Source organism: Exophiala bonariae (genome assembly GCF_035927105.1).
Source record: "Exophiala bonariae strain CCFEE 5792 chromosome Unknown scaffold_41, whole genome shotgun sequence".
NCBI lineage: Eukaryota > Fungi > Ascomycota > Eurotiomycetes > Chaetothyriales > Herpotrichiellaceae > Exophiala > Exophiala bonariae.
Genome location: NW_027042516.1, coordinates 231,352 through 246,371, shown reverse-complemented (window position 1 = coordinate 246,371; position 15,020 = coordinate 231,352). Strand labels below are relative to the sequence as shown.

The 15,020-nt window shown below is 50.5% G+C and overlaps 6 protein-coding genes across 6 annotated transcripts; 3 read left to right on the top strand and 3 right to left on the bottom strand.

The window, feature by feature from the left end:
- Positions 1 to 1,432: 1,432 nt before the first annotated feature.
- Positions 1,433 to 2,500, top strand: LTR84_010358 (uncharacterized protein; the record flags this gene model as incomplete). The annotated part of the gene is made up of 1 exon (XM_064853895.1): positions 1,433 to 2,500. One exon carries the CDS (start codon positions 1,433 to 1,435, stop codon positions 2,498 to 2,500), a length of 1,068 nt encoding a protein of 355 aa, XP_064700630.1.
- Positions 2,501 to 2,547: 47 nt separating this feature from the next.
- On the bottom strand, positions 2,548 to 3,135 carry LTR84_010357 (uncharacterized protein; the record flags this gene model as incomplete). The annotated part of the gene is made up of 1 exon (XM_064853894.1): positions 2,548 to 3,135. One exon carries the CDS (start codon positions 3,133 to 3,135, stop codon positions 2,548 to 2,550), a length of 588 nt encoding a protein of 195 aa, XP_064700629.1.
- Positions 3,136 to 3,276: 141 nt separating this feature from the next.
- LTR84_010356 (uncharacterized protein) lies at positions 3,277 to 4,489 on the bottom strand (the record flags this gene model as incomplete). The annotated part of the gene is made up of 2 exons (XM_064853893.1): positions 3,277 to 4,316; positions 4,408 to 4,489. 2 exons carry the CDS (start codon positions 4,487 to 4,489, stop codon positions 3,277 to 3,279), a joined length of 1,122 nt encoding a protein of 373 aa, XP_064700628.1.
- A 1,152-nt stretch (positions 4,490 to 5,641) lies between these two features.
- LTR84_010355 (uncharacterized protein) lies at positions 5,642 to 7,480 on the bottom strand (the record flags this gene model as incomplete). The annotated part of the gene is made up of 3 exons (XM_064853892.1): positions 5,642 to 6,047; positions 6,105 to 7,271; positions 7,332 to 7,480. The coding sequence occupies 3 exons, from the start codon at positions 7,478 to 7,480 to the stop codon at positions 5,642 to 5,644; spliced, it is 1,722 nt and encodes a 573-aa protein (XP_064700627.1).
- Positions 7,481 to 8,394: 914 nt separating this feature from the next.
- On the top strand, positions 8,395 to 9,930 carry LTR84_010354 (uncharacterized protein; the record flags this gene model as incomplete). The annotated part of the gene is made up of 1 exon (XM_064853891.1): positions 8,395 to 9,930. The coding sequence occupies one exon, from the start codon at positions 8,395 to 8,397 to the stop codon at positions 9,928 to 9,930; it is 1,536 nt and encodes a 511-aa protein (XP_064700626.1).
- Positions 9,931 to 12,907: 2,977 nt separating this feature from the next.
- On the top strand, positions 12,908 to 14,409 carry LTR84_010353 (uncharacterized protein; the record flags this gene model as incomplete). The annotated part of the gene is made up of 3 exons (XM_064853890.1): positions 12,908 to 13,013; positions 13,073 to 13,626; positions 13,681 to 14,409. The coding sequence occupies 3 exons, from the start codon at positions 12,908 to 12,910 to the stop codon at positions 14,407 to 14,409; spliced, it is 1,389 nt and encodes a 462-aa protein (XP_064700625.1).
- Positions 14,410 to 15,020: the final 611 nt, after the last annotated feature.

The window sequence follows — 15,020 nt, the reverse complement described above, 5'->3', positions numbered from 1 at the left end:
GCTGTTGCTGTTGCTGTTGCTGTTGCTGTTGCTGTTGCTGTTGCTGTTGCTGTTGCTGTTGCTGTTGTCGTGGTATGCTGCTAAAAGAATTAAAGATATTACTAACGAACAAGTATTTAGTCGCAACAATGACTAAATATCCTTTCCATAAAAGATACGCCAGTAGGGTCGTACGTTCTCCATAGAATCTGCGCGCGGAATTTGGACAGTCGTTGCATATTGATGATAATGTATCGAGCACTGAACAGGAACACGATTGAGTGGGGAAGATTGTAAGGTGAGTCTGTAGTCTTGTTGAAACCTCTAAAAGCTAGCCACAGCAATCTGTAACGTGCAGCTTTGGGCTTGCGACTAAAATCAGGCACATAGTGCCAGACCTTTCGTGGAGAGGAATGGTATGAAACCTACTTGATCTCGTTGAGTACTTGAGCCTAGCCGAAGATGAAGGCACCTAGAACCGCACCAACGATGATGCAGATAATGATATACCCTATTCAAGATCCGTTGGTCGATATCTCCATTCGAAGCATTCCCTTGAGGCTTCCACAAACCATACTAGCACATAGCCAAAAGTATCACAAAATATGCGACGCTAAACTAAGGCGTGTGTAGCAAGGGTAAATGACCCGACGTTCGATGCGAGCGTCGCAATCGCGATTCCTACGAAACACTTATTTGTTCCGGAATGTCTTCGTACCAGAGCAGCATCGTTTCTGTTCAGTGTTGACTCTTGATGCAAAATCCTCCAATTCGCACGATCATATGCCCTGCCCTGCCCTGCCCTAGCCGCACGCGAGTGTGCTCCGGATACAGAGATAGGTAGGTAATTGGATAGGTGGCTAACCCAGCAAGTAGCCTACAGCTCTGTGGACACGCATGTCGGGTGTTCGATGTATCGGCCGACCTACCCGCCCCCGTAGCCTACATTGCAGTTTACAGATTTCCAGTTTTCTTTCACACTCGGCTTGCGGCAAACCGCTTAAAACGGGGCCACAGATCAGCGGTCGGGACAGCCATCGTGTGGCAACTAGCGCTTATTTTTGGTATTCAATTTCGGTGCATTCTGATGCAGTGCAAATCATGATTGGGAACGGTCTTACCTGTTTGAGGCGTTGGCATATGTATGCATGTAGCCTACAGGTCGCAGGGATGGTGTCGGGCCCTCCTCGCATCGGGGGCCAAACTCGGCGCCGGTAGGAGAGCATTGCTGTGCGTTGCATATGTATGGTTCATTCAGTGTTGGTATCATGTTTTAAAAAGTTGCGGTCCCCTGGCTACGATCCATACCAAAACTTGACCTCCCTTGTCTGAATTGCTGTGCTGTGCTGTGCTGCACTCCGTCTTCCTCCCTTTGTTTCCTTACAAACCTATTTTGCGTGGCGCGAGGGCATTCGGCAGTATCCCTGGGAGTCCTTCCAACCGCTGCAACAAAATGGGATCTCTATCCGTCCGCCCGCACATCTGCGTCGTTGGCTCGCTCAATATCGACCACACCGCCCGCACGCCACGATGCCCTGGGCCAGGCGAAACACTCACTGCCAGCTCGTCACAGGTCAGCATGGGCGGCAAAGGAGCAAACCAAGCGGTGGCATGCGGTCGGGCATCGATCACCTCTCGTTCTTCACGACAAGAGCCAGACACCCTGGTAACCATGATCGGCGCTGTTGGTGGTGACGACCAGTACTTTTCCTCCCTCATCCAGCCCACGCTGGCGGCGTCTGGCGTCAGCACGGAGTATATTAAGCAGATTGAGTCCCAGAATACGGGTACCGCGTACATTATTGTCGAAGAGGCCGCAGGATGTGAAAATCGTATACTGGTCATACCGGGAGCCAACCACTCTCCCAGCATGAACGACCTGGAGGGTGTTCTTGCATCCATCACCCAACAGCAGCCACCTTGCGATGTCGTTTTGTTGCAGGGTGAAATCCCCAGCAGTACGGTGTTGGGGATCTTGCACCATTTCAACTCTCAGGCTCAGGGTCCAAAGGTCGTTTTCAACCCGGCACCCGTTTTCCCCGCAGGTATCCCTTTGAGTGCGCTGCGAGGCACGGCTGTGCTGATCATGAACGAAACCGAAGCTGTCCAGGTGCTGAGCTGCGTCGACGCTGAGACCGCTGCGGCAAAGACAATCGTGGCAGCTGAAACTCTGCGACCGAAGGATATCGCGCGGCGTATTCATCAGCTTGCAATGGTGCAAGTTGTCATCATCACTCTTGGATCTAAAGGTGTCTTCTACTCCACTATCGCTGGGACTGCAGGCTTAGTCCAAGGTGTCGCCGTTGATGCTGTGGTCGATACAACGGCCGCTGGCGATACCTTCGTCGGATACTTTGCGGTGCATTATGCCAAGTTGGTGGCAGGCTCGAGTAAAAGCCTGGATCACTTGGACAGCCCGATTCAGCTTGCAGTGCAAGTCGCAAATTCCGCTGCAGCTGTTACTGTACAACGGCTGGGGGCATCGTCGAGTGTTCCCTTTGCATATGAACTCAGTCTCTGAGAAAAGTCGGCCAGGTCTTGGTTGCTTTCTGTTGGCAAGACACCAAATCATGAGGCCCAGACAGACCGCAGTGCCTCGATTTCGTGGTCGAGCACCAAACCGGTTGCAGCGCTGGCCCTGGCAAGACAACCGAGCAGTGCCTCTTGCTGAGACTTATGAGTCATTCTTGGTCCAATATGAAGAAGTCCTGCAATCAGAACGGGGTCCCACTGTTCTCTGAAATCGTTCCTGATGGCTATGCCTGCAATTGACTGCATATGCCAGCTTTCCGACACCGCACGTTTCGAGTCCACCGATGGCTTGACGAGTCGCGGCTTGCAAGACAACAAGAAAAGTGACGCAAGGTGATAGGCTACGTTGGGGAGTAAAGCAATGACGCTAGAGTAGAGCTCGATTGGAAATGATGCCGGGCTCGAAGGGTCGATCTGTCCAGCCTCAATCGCTTGACATCGGAGAACCGGGCAAAGCTCTTCAGGTCGTCGCCTGTACCAGGTCTGACAATCTGCCCACAGCTCCGTCCATCTGAGCAACGGGAGATGATATCCCAGAGACATAGATTGTGAGCCAGAGGCTGACTCGGTAGCACGACCGTAGGCTAATGACAGCGAGCAGGCCAGAATGGAAAGGGGTGCCATGTTGACGGTGGCTGGATTCTGTAATGACGGAGACGCTTGCCTCCAAGCACCCCACATATGACATGGAGTCAGTGGTGGTAAGCCAGCCAAAATTGCTGCTCCAAGATCTGCCAAAACCGAAATGTCAGTTACCTCAAGTGCTCAATACGATGCTTGTGTGCATGGGAGCATACCAATTCGGAAACAAACCCACCGAAGCGGTTCTTCCACGACCTCAAAGGCGACCGAATCTGAGGGGCTGGCCACTTGACGCACCACATCCTTCCACTGCTGTGGGTTGGAACGAAGGAAAGTTTCTAATACCAGCAGGATCTTTACCAGCTGCTGAATAGATGCTGTTTCGTGGAATACGGCGCTTTCGGCCTCCTGTCTGTAGCTTAGACAACACTCAAGGTCTGCACCGCGGACATTCGACTTATTCTTGAGGTGTAGATGCCTGGCAGCGATTGACAAGATCGCCGCCATCACAGCTCGGGTTTCCCGAGCAAGGAGAAACAACTTGACTCCAAAGAAAGCCCCACAATCATTAATGTCCAGCCAAGGTGCCAAATTGTAGCGAAAGTGACAAAGAAGTGCTGTCTCTCTCGCCGTGGTGGATGAAATGGAGCCAGCAAGCGATGTTGGATTTGTTGTCTGCAAAGAGTCGGGAGGAAAGACATCATTGGGAATCGATGCTCGTTCGGGATCTACCTGGCTCCGTGGCGCCAGCAAACTTGGCTTATGCAGCACATGATGTAAGTCGAAGGATAATGATGATGTGGTTGAGACCGTGTTTTCGGTTCCAAATTGAAACGTCGAGAGTGTTGTGGATTCTAGCGGCAGATGCACGCCCTGATAGTAACGCTCGACTGGAGTTGCCTGAGATGGCCGTAGGTTGATGTGACTCTGGTCGTTCGTCGATAATGTGGTTGGGTCTGAGTGTGACTGTTGCCATTGTTGAGTTGGCGAGGCCAGGCCATTGACGAGAGCGTCAGCCAACACCTGGCCAGTCTCAGACGGATCATCGGCCTGCACAGCAGCTCCAGTGCCCAGATCATCATTCGTGGCGCGAAACAAGCTTGAGTTGCCACTCGAGTAGCCAGATTTCGCGGCCGCGGGAATCGACACGGAGGTGAACCCTGGATACTGGCATTGCGCTCCCCGCTTGACGCAATTTTCGCAAGAGGGCTTGTGCTCGTCACCTAGAGGAAGTCGAAAGCATTAATCCGATGTCGGTTCTTTCAAGACTCGGCGGTGTTGTGGGAGATGGTCGACGTCAGCTCTCATACTCACATTTTCGTCTCCTTTTACGGCACGCCAGACATCCTGTCCTTAATCGACGCTTGACTCCAGGCGTTTCATCCCGAGCTAGCATTGAATAACCCTCGAGCGGTACCCTACTCCAGTGACTGTCTTGCCTTACGGTCGTTTGATCTCCACTGGCTCCTTATTGTACAAGGACACTGAGATCAGAGGAGCAGAGCTTGGAAAGGTTTAGGAGGGGACGGCAGAACTCTAAATCTCCTAGTGGTGGGCATGGGTCTCTAGGTTACTAGGTATATAGTTAGGCCTCGGGCCCTGGGCTATCGCCGCTGTGTCCCCCCAACGACTGGGGTATCGGGTGAATGTTAGCTAAGCAGCACTGTTGATACTCGATGCCTGTCAAAATAGAGTAACTAACTAACTCGTTACTTAGGTAGGCACCACAAATGAACAGGCATCCTAGAGGTCCCTCGGCCTAGCCACGAAGAATCAAGCATACCCTAAGCATGCCTAGGTAGATAGTAATATGGGGGTTCCTGACGGGGTCTTCTCACGCGCAGATGATGCTCGACGGTAGGAAATCAAGTCTCTAATTCTCTCTGTCTATGTTGCCCGTTCTCTTTCCTATCCATATGATCTTTGCTTGCCCTTTTGCCATAGCTGAGAGAGCTGTTGTGGCGGTGCCACCTTTTCTTGCACCACGGCCTTTTCATCGCTGTTGCCGTGTACAAGTAGTCCTATCAAGCAGGATATCTCTATTCTATCATAGCCAGATAGGTAGGAGTGTCTCCGGCTTTCAGGAGTAGTCCAACATAATAGCACTCCCTTTTTCTAAAAGAAGGGAGGATAGCCAATTCACTCAACTTGTTTGACAATGTTTTGTGTGCCCTCGATACCGATGGGTCACTGATTATGGGAAACGTTATGGTGGAATCCCACAATGGCTTGAGGACGGAGGACGACTTCAAAATAATATTGTAAGAGGGATTGGAGGACTATTCAGAACCATTTAGGAGACCTCCTCACTCCCTCCTAGGCATGTTTACCCTCGGAGGAATTGCCATGGACACAGTCCGAGGCAACTCATATGACTTCGACGCTTCCACGTAATGGAGGCCCATGCTGCCTCATTACAATATTAATACCAGAGTTTGGCTAATATCCAAACACAGTTCTCCTGGTATGTCACAACTCGACCGCCCAATTACCACGCTCCTTAGTTTGCTTCGGTTCTGGCCAACAACATTTGAGATACGGCGCGTTATCAAACATCGGCCTTGTTTGCGACGTGTGTGAAGGACTTGTCGCTGCTTTTCTCATCTGTTGGGCCACGGTTCCCGTCAAGGAAGTCCAACAGTCCGACTTCTTGCTGTGCCTCTCGCAGAAGGAGGGCATCTTGTTCGCCAGCTTTGCTTCCAAAGACTCTATCCATCTCCTCCAGTGTCGCATTCTTAGTCTCTGGTAGAACCCACCAAACCCAGAAAATGCCGCCTGCGAGGAAGACGGCGAAGAAAATGTATGTGCCCCATGCCCAGTGCTTCAGCATTGGGGGCACAAAAAATGCGATTGCAAAGTTGTTGATCCAATTGGAAAATGCTCCAATACTGGCGCCCTTTGCACGAATCGATAGAGGGAAGATTTCGGAAACCAGCGTCCAAGATACCGGGCCCCTAGAACCTTTGTTAGCAAGAACGAATCTGATTTACAGGACAGGGGTCCAGACTAACCAAGTTGCACCAAAAGCGGCGATATAAACCCAGATGAGCGCGACAGCAGACCAACCGGCCGCAGGGTGGCCAGGCCAATCGTGGCGAAAACAGGCAACAATGGCTCCAACAATGACCATAGATACGCACATGACGATTGACCCAACGATCAGCATAGGCTTGCGACCCACCTTGTCGATGATCAGCATTGCTGGTACTGTGCTGACGATGAAGACAACTCCGGTGACACCAGTGGCAAGAAGAGCAATGGTTCCTTGCGTCAGACCGAGACTCTGAAAGACGTTGGACGCGTAATAGATGATCGCGTCGATGCCGCTCCATTGCTGAAAGAACATGATCAGCCAAACAATGCAGACTCTCTTGAAGTTGTCTCGTGTTCTGAAGCAGTTGGCGTACTGGGCAAATTGCTCCATGAAGGCATTCTGTTTTTGCTTTTCGGCCAATTTGGGGAAGGCCTTTGCAAAAGCACGTTGCTCGAAGACAGATTCGGCCTGAATCTCGAGATATTCGACTTGAACGAGCTCATGGTCGATGGGTAGCTTTCTCAGCCACGCTAGCGTCTGACGAGCTTCTTGATTGCGACCTTTCTTCACCAGCCATCTGGGTGAGAAGGGCATCCACCAGATACCGATGGCGAGGCAGGCCGCGGGGATGCCTTGGACAATTGACGGTAGACGCCATGCAAGATCTGACTGGCCTGCGCCTGTGCCGCCAATATAGTTGCTACCATAGCCAACCCAGAAGGAAAGCATGATGCCAAGGATGGTCGCAAATTGATAAAAGGACACTAGAAAGCCGCGCATTTCTGGAGCGGATAGCTCAGCGTTGTACAGCGGCCCGACACCGCTGAAGAGTCCCACGCCGATGCCGGTGAAGAAGCGTCCGGCGTACAACAGAGCATGAGTGCCGGCGGTGGCACCAACATAGAGGTAACTGCCCAGGATCACGAACAAACATGCCATGAACATGGTGTATTTCCGTGAGAGGATCTCGCCAAGGAACCCAGCAGAGAGTGAGCCGGCGATACCACCAAGTTGAAGGACCGAGGTGAGCCAGCCGGTCGCAGTCGAAGACTCAACAACCGAAGGAAAGTTGTGAACGAATCGATACATGACCAGTGATTGTCCTAGAACGCCCTGCTGATAACCATATTCGAATCCGCCCAGACTGTAGAGATGTGTGGTCAGCATTTGAAGATTGTCTGGGAGTATTTCTTGTGTCACTCACGAGGCAAAGAAGGCAATGAAGACGACCTTGGGATTGTTGCGAATTGAGCGGAAGAGTGAGGGCTTGCTGGTCATGAACCTCTCTCTGACCTCCATGCCCATGTTGGCATGAGTCTTGTCGGCGACCTGTGAAACTGTTTGTTCAACCATGTTGAAGTGTGTGGTTGCCAGTCATGCGTGGGTGAGAGAAGTGAGCATCTATCCCATCCGACAGGAGATCGTCAGGGATTTTATATCTGCCCTGTGGCCAACCCCCACATGCATCTTGAAATGAAAGCTCCACCATCGAGCCGTGGGCTGCGTGGCATTGGGGCACCACGAAAACGACCAACCTGGAGTTTCATCCGGGGAAGGGTTCCAGAAATTCAAAGTGCAACAACACTCATATGAACACATCATCCCAGGAGTCTTGTAGGCTATATGCCCTGTTCAGGCTAGCTGTGAAAATCTAGAAACCTAGACTGCTTTGGGAACTGTAGCCTACAGAATTGAGCCGCGGACCCGTGCTTACTTACAGTAGGTAATTAGGGCACAACATTTTGGCAGAGACATGCCGGGTCGAAGTGGGTGACATTGGCATTAGATCCCTGCATGATGACCGTTTTATGAGGGGCTCGTGCCCGTTGAGGGCATCTCACACATTGTTGACAGAGCTGTCTTCGAGAGGTAAGATATCGATGTCATAACCCTGACTCTAAAGTCTTGTAGGGGTTTTTCCTTTTGCTTGTGTACTGCGGAAGTGCCCTTAGTGCCATAAATATATGTAACAGGTACCCATTGAACTCCACACGGCCTCGACATTCGGCCACAGGCATTGGACAGGTCAGAAAAGCTTAAGTCCATGTACTCGTGCTCCGTTCTGTACCCCGAGGGCCAAGGCAAAAAGCTTGGATGGAATTTTCATACGACGGCGTTCTCAGTGCAACGTTGGATATCAGCCCTGGTTGCCCCAAACGTGAACCACATACGACCTGGCATTTGCCGACCACATTGTGGGATTCCACCGTCGGTTCGATCAGGCCGAGAACGTATGTAGCGTGCCACAATCAGCATGATAGCCCTGGATGGCACACGAGACTTCGCCATCAGCTGCCCGCCGCAATAGCATCACTTCGCCCGCCACCATTTCCAGCGTGGGTGACGGCTACTCGGTCAATGTCCGCTTCATCGAGCTTCAGAAGGAGCTCCGCTTTGTCCTCTCTGCCGGAGTAACAAGCCTAGCGCCATCTCGGGCAGCTTCACCTGACCATGAAGACTTGCTCCAGGACCAAGGTCTCGACCTGACGACCGCTGATGGCACCGCCGTTGCAACTCCGTCCCAGCGACGGAGTCTTCTGAACTCCACGAAGCTGCCGGATGGTATCTCTAAGCTTTGTGTCATCAACTACCTGAAGAACTGGATAACTGAATGTGCTCCTTTTCTTGACAAGTTTGACGAGAAACATCATTTCGGAGTTCAGGTACCGATCCTGGCACAGCACTCTCCAGCACTGCTGTATGCCGTCCTGGCCTTTTCGGCACGCCAGATCGAGAGGAAGAATGCCGTGGAGAAAAGCTACGACAGTCTTGAGCTGTATCAGAAATCCATTCGACTGCTGGGACCAAGTTTACAGGCCCGAGAAGCCAGCGTCCTTGTTACCGTGTGTATACTCGCGTGTCTGGAGCTAATGTCTGGAAGCCCCAGGGATTGGAAACGCCATCTGGAAGGCTGCGCCAGCCTCTTTGGTTGCTTTGGCGTAACGGGTTTCTCAGGGAAGTTGTTGCAAGCTGTCTTCTGGTGCTATGCTCGGATGGAGCTCTGCGGAGTCATCATCTCCAACAGCATAGAAGCCACAGTTCTTCCACTCGAACAATGGATCCCGCCCATGCCTTCGGACTACAGCCCTTCCGATCTCACATACAGAGAGAGACATGAGTCCTTCGCCCACCACCTTTTCCAAAAAACGAGTTGGAACTGCCCCGACATGCATGCCAATTGGGCAGTTTACCTTTGCACCAAAGCATGCGATCTGATTTGCCGCCGGGTTCGCCATCTCGAGCTTGGTGAGCAGGACGATGACAAGCGCCCTTTTGCCACACGATGGCATTACCTCTGGAACGAACTCCAGTTCTGGCTCGACCACCGCCCAAGCGAGCTCCTGCCCATCACCATTACCGAACCAAGCGGCAATCAACTCTTCCCAGAGATCCTGTACACTCATTGGGCGGCAATCTCCAGCAACCAACTCTACCATACCGCCTGCCTCATTCTCCTTGACACCACATCCCTCGGCCGCCCAGATTTAACGTCGCTGTCTTCCAGAATTACCACCAGTTCGCACCAACAACAGCACTCACTCTCGCTGACCTGGCATGCGAAGCGAGTTTGCGGTATCTCTCTGACCAATCCCCACCTCGGCAATCTTGTCAATGCTATTCAGCCGCTGTATGTCGCTGGCAGACATTTGACACACCCGGAAGAGCATCTCGCCACAGGGAGATTACTGAAGAAGATCGATCTGAGTACTGGCTGGGGAGCATTGTGGCGTCTAAGGGATCTCGAGGCCGTTTGGGGGTACGACCAGGGCGAGATTTTGTCTGCTATCAAGGGCTCGAGCTGAACGTCTGGCCAGTATTGTTCGCTTTTCCAGGATTGCAAGTATATTCGAGAAGCCGGGCATTTTTTTTCACCACATGTACGAGTAGCCATGGAAGCGAGAAATTCACACATGTATACAATCTCAATCGTCTTGCCGTCTTACCATGTAACGAGACCTTCGGGACTTAATCACAGTTTGTCTTAGACCGATCAAGAAATGGGTGAATACAGTCTCCCCCCAATCTACCTTACTCAACCCAGTGGCCCAAACTCGCGGTGAAGTCGACACAGAATCAACCCTACTGGGCACAGGTTCACACAACTACGGCCACACATCGACAACTCCACACCACCTTACCATATACTTCAGGAACATACCGTACGGCCTACCTAGGGCACCGAGGTAGTGAAACGGTTCATTTTCACCTTTTTCGCCCCTGGGGTTCAAAGTTCGAAGTTCAGAAATGCTCTCCACATTTTGATGTTGTCAACCACGCGAGTCCATGCTCGCCGCCATCTCGTGAGGATCTGGACCTCAATGTTCTGGGAAGATTTACCGTGGCAGATCCAATCTTTTAGTATCGCGTGACTTGTTAGCACCCTTCGTGGGTCGACCGTTGTCCAGGTGTATTGAGTGGTCCGGATTGGGAAATTTGGGTGTCGCGCTCTACATAGAGTGCCTACGAGTACCTATCCATGCACAACATCATATTGTTCAGGGTGTTTAGATTACAGGGCTTCGACCCCTTTTTGCTCCGCTTAACGACCTTGAACATACCAAATCGACACCAACAGGCTCCCAAGCTCAAGCAACACGTACATCAAGATTCATTCTATGCCAAGCGGCTGTAATGTTTGATTGCATACCTACCTAGGCACTATCAGACCGGAATACTGTGGCCGTGATTGGCCCTCATCTAGTATTCCTGATAACCTTTCTTCTGCTCAATTCCTGGCTACGTACGGTTCCATGCTGGAGCTTAGGCAATATGTGACCGCTATTGATGATGTTGCTGTTGAGTTCGTCGTCGAAGCCTCTTTCTCGTACTCTCTCGATGATAATGCTGCGAGCCTTTGGCATAGCGGCCTAGTAGAGATCCTAAAAGATAGGGGATATCACTTAGGCGGAAGACTCGAAGGAGGAATGTTAGTAGGAGGAAGCTTGGAAAGAGGAAAATTGGAAGGGAGATGAGAAGGAGGAGATTGAAAAGAAGATAATAAAAAGTGAGACTCCTACTAGTAAGTAGGAGTAGAAAATACTTAGTTGAGCACGTCTTTATGTGATGAAAAGGAGAAAGAATAGAATACTCCTTGTAGCTCACGAATTGGGCTTCCCGAGGAGTGGCGATGCCGCCTGAGCGAGCCTGAGCCGAATCTCAGCCGAGCCCGAATCACAGTCGATGAAGGCGGCAAGAGAGAACTTGAATAAAGAAACGGTAGAGCTTTACTTAGTATTCTGAACCTTATAGCCGTGAAAGATTTAACTCGCAGACTAACCCGATAGACGATTGAGAAACGGGTGGTTCAAAGGCACGAGCCTCAAGCAATAAGTATAGACGTTAAGTCTCAAGGCGTGCTCCCTGTCGTGCCCAGAGCTGCTTAGTACCTAGGTAACTTCAGGAGTCTCTAACATATCATACGATCATAAATGCACTCGTTGTTCAAGCTTTCGCCGTTGTGGGGCATCCTAAAATTGACCAAAAACGACACCCATGTGACGACTGAGCTTGTCTCCGGGCAGTAGGAGGATAGATACACTCCGCAATCGCTCGGCGAACAGCGTTTTCGTATGCAAACAATGTTCTGGAAATTTCAAAGTCATTTTCAAAAATTGTTGGCTCATGATGGGAGTATCTTGTCGTCGTCATCACCTCTGCACACATTCCGCGTATACATATGGAACGGAAGATGCCCATGCACCAGAGATATTGCATGACCCCTACAAGAGCTAAGTTGGACCGGGACCAGGGTAGAGTTGACGGTAACATGATTTGTCGGCAATCGCAAAGGAGTCGTGTCTTAACATCTGCAAAGATTGATAAGAGTGTTGTCGATTGCCCTTGAAAGCACTTGATACAATCTTGTGAGCATAGCTTCTCGGCGTGGTTGACGTGGACGCGCAAACAACTCGCCGCTTTCCCTCATGGATTGAGGGCAGCACGGCGGTTATAAACCCATGCAGCCGAGTCGAAGACTCCTTCGACTTCCTGAGTTGTTGGCAGTGTGCTACCACTTGGAGTAAGGCGGTTCTTGGCAATTGCCAACACCTGCACCTAAAGGTTCTCAATGATTCCGGTGCCGAAACATAACGATTTCACAATCCATCAGCAAGAAATTGAGCATCGATCCATCAAACACCATCTACCCGAAGGTCCAGGTCAACAATGATAGAATGGGAATACTGGAATGTCATTCTAGCTCCAATTAACGCAATCGCTTGGCTTCGGCGCAGCGGCTGACACGAGGGTGTCTATTTGGCTAGGTTAAGGTCGACTTTGGTTGGGTTTTGAGCACGTTTTAGGAGGGAAGCGTTACTGGCTCACCTGTCTGAGGGCCACGGAGAGCAGATAAAGCAGGGGCTCACACAGTAACTAAAATGCTCGCCAAGCACAGTGGGTATCCAACTGCCATGCTCAGCCCCTGCACCCTGCCAATAGCCGGGAAATGCAATGTCTACCGAGTACATCGAGCAAGTTATATGCGCAAGTTCAAGCACCACCAATTCACAGGATTGACCCAATAATTTGACGGAAACTGACTCAGCCCGCTGCCTTCTCCGTTCCCCAGCTTCGAATTCTAGATTATGTGCCGTTTGGCGCATATCTACAAATAAAGGCTAGCATGGCCCATCCAATATCAAAGGATCACCATACCCCAAGTTATATACCGGACGTCGACCGCGCGTTCTTGTCTAGACCAGACCATATTCGCTTCATGCATGCGTAAGGACTTACGAAAGTATTCATCATACACTTCTACCCTCTTACATCCAGTTCGAAATGGTTTCCAAAAGATACTTCGACACCTTTGACGAACAATCGCTTTCTATCAAGCTTGGTTTTACTTATTATGACGAGATCATGTCCGGTCGACATGCATTCAACGGTAGGTACCATTGCCATCATTAATATTTATTCACCTTCCGTACTGATTTTTGTTCCAAGCACCACAAGCTCCCCCACCCAAACGGAGGTCGCCACCCAAGGAAGTATCGAAGACCTGGGGCGAGCACGCCCTATGGGTCGGTAACATCGCACCAGAGGCAACGGTGATGAGTCTGAGGGACTACTTCTCAAAAGCTGCTCCTTACCGTGTACTGAGTGTTGCATACAATCCTGACGCCAAATACGCATTCGTCAACTTTACTTCAGAAGCTAGTCGCGCTGCAGCCATCACCCATGCAGCCGTCAATATGTTCGAAGGAAAACGTCTTGACTGTAGAATTCGACAAGGCTCTATGTCCAGATCAACAAAGGTTCATTATGGCGTGAGTTATCCAGGCCGTGCTTCGTTCACGGTCTCTTCACAGCAAGGGAATAGCATTGAGCAACAAGCACAAGAGCTTCTTCATTTCCCCGAAGTATTGCAAGCCGAATGGGGTGGGGACAAGTATTTCATTCTCAAGAGCTTTTCATTGGAAGCACTTTCACGAAGTATCGAAACGGGTCAGTGGTATATTCCAAAGAGACACTGCACCCGACTCAATATAGCATTCAAGGTAAGTCTGGCATGAGCCACTTTTCATTTCAGCCAATTGACTTTCCACCCACAGAGTGCACGCAGGGTATATTTCGTCTTTTCGGTCAATGGATCCGGCTCATTTGCAGGTGTTGCCCTGATGAAGTCGGAAACACGCCAAGAGTCTGCCAGACCTAAACATCAGAACGACATTCATAGAACAACATCGACTGGGAGTGAAGGATCCATTCGTCCGTCATCAGTATCAGACTCTAGTTCACCAAGCGCAGGGATGAAAATTCCAACAGTAAGCTCCGATAGCTTTGCTGCTGGTACGATATGTTATGAGCCGGAGAGGAGAAGGATCGTGTGGGAAGCTGTACAAGACTCGGACCAAAACTCGGAAGACGATGACAGCAGCTCTTTCTCAAGCTCCCCAACCAGAAGCTTCGTCCAGTCACCGTGGCAAACCACATTTGACTCAAGAGACTCATTGGGTCGTACTCAAAGCAACACCCCTCCAACACCCCACACTCTTGCATTCGACTCGGAATCAATCAAAGCATTATGGAATGCTGATGAGTGGCCTGTCCAGTCTAATCAGGCCCTCTTGTTATCAAAACTCGAACAATTTGGCAATCCGTGCCAAATCAAATGGCTTTCGACGAAAGAGATTCCTTTTGAAGAAGTTAGAGGAATTAAGAACGCCTGGAATAGTAACAAGGAAGTTCACGTGGCTAGAAATGTCACGGCAGTCGAAACGAATGCCGCTTCATATTTACTACAGTCTTGGAACATTAACACAGACGACGCTACCGATTGAAATCGAAATGAATTCATCTCAATTCCATTAATCACATCCAAGGCTTTCATACATTTCTGTTTCCTACAACAGGAGCCTTCGCCGATTATTGGGGCCCTTGTGAACACCAACCGCATCACAAGACCCGCAAGAATTATGTGCAGGGGGAGTCCAAGGAAGCTTTTCATTCTGCTCAACGAGGCTAGAACTTGGGGGGTTGAAGCCTTGCTGTCGACTTTACAGGACAGGGCCCCGGACGCCCAAGTTGAACGCTTCACAGTCCATGGCGAGCTAGAAAGACAATCTCCTCCATGACTTGGTCATTCCTAGTCAACACAGAGCTGAGAGTAATAATGGCTTTTACATGTTGCACCCTTCCCCTCGTTTCAGCGAATGTTTCCCAGCCATGACCGGCGTGCGGTTTAGTGATCGCAGGGTGCTGATCACTTTATGAATGTATGTTTAGGGTTAGCATAGCGTGGCATCTTTTCATAGCATCATGACACCCTTGCCTTGTTCACGAAATAATGAGTCCTCCACATGAGCTTCACCTGCATTCTATTTTCTTCGTTCATAGCAATACCCACTTGACACTGGACATATGGGGGAAGGTGTGCAGCATTTCACAATGC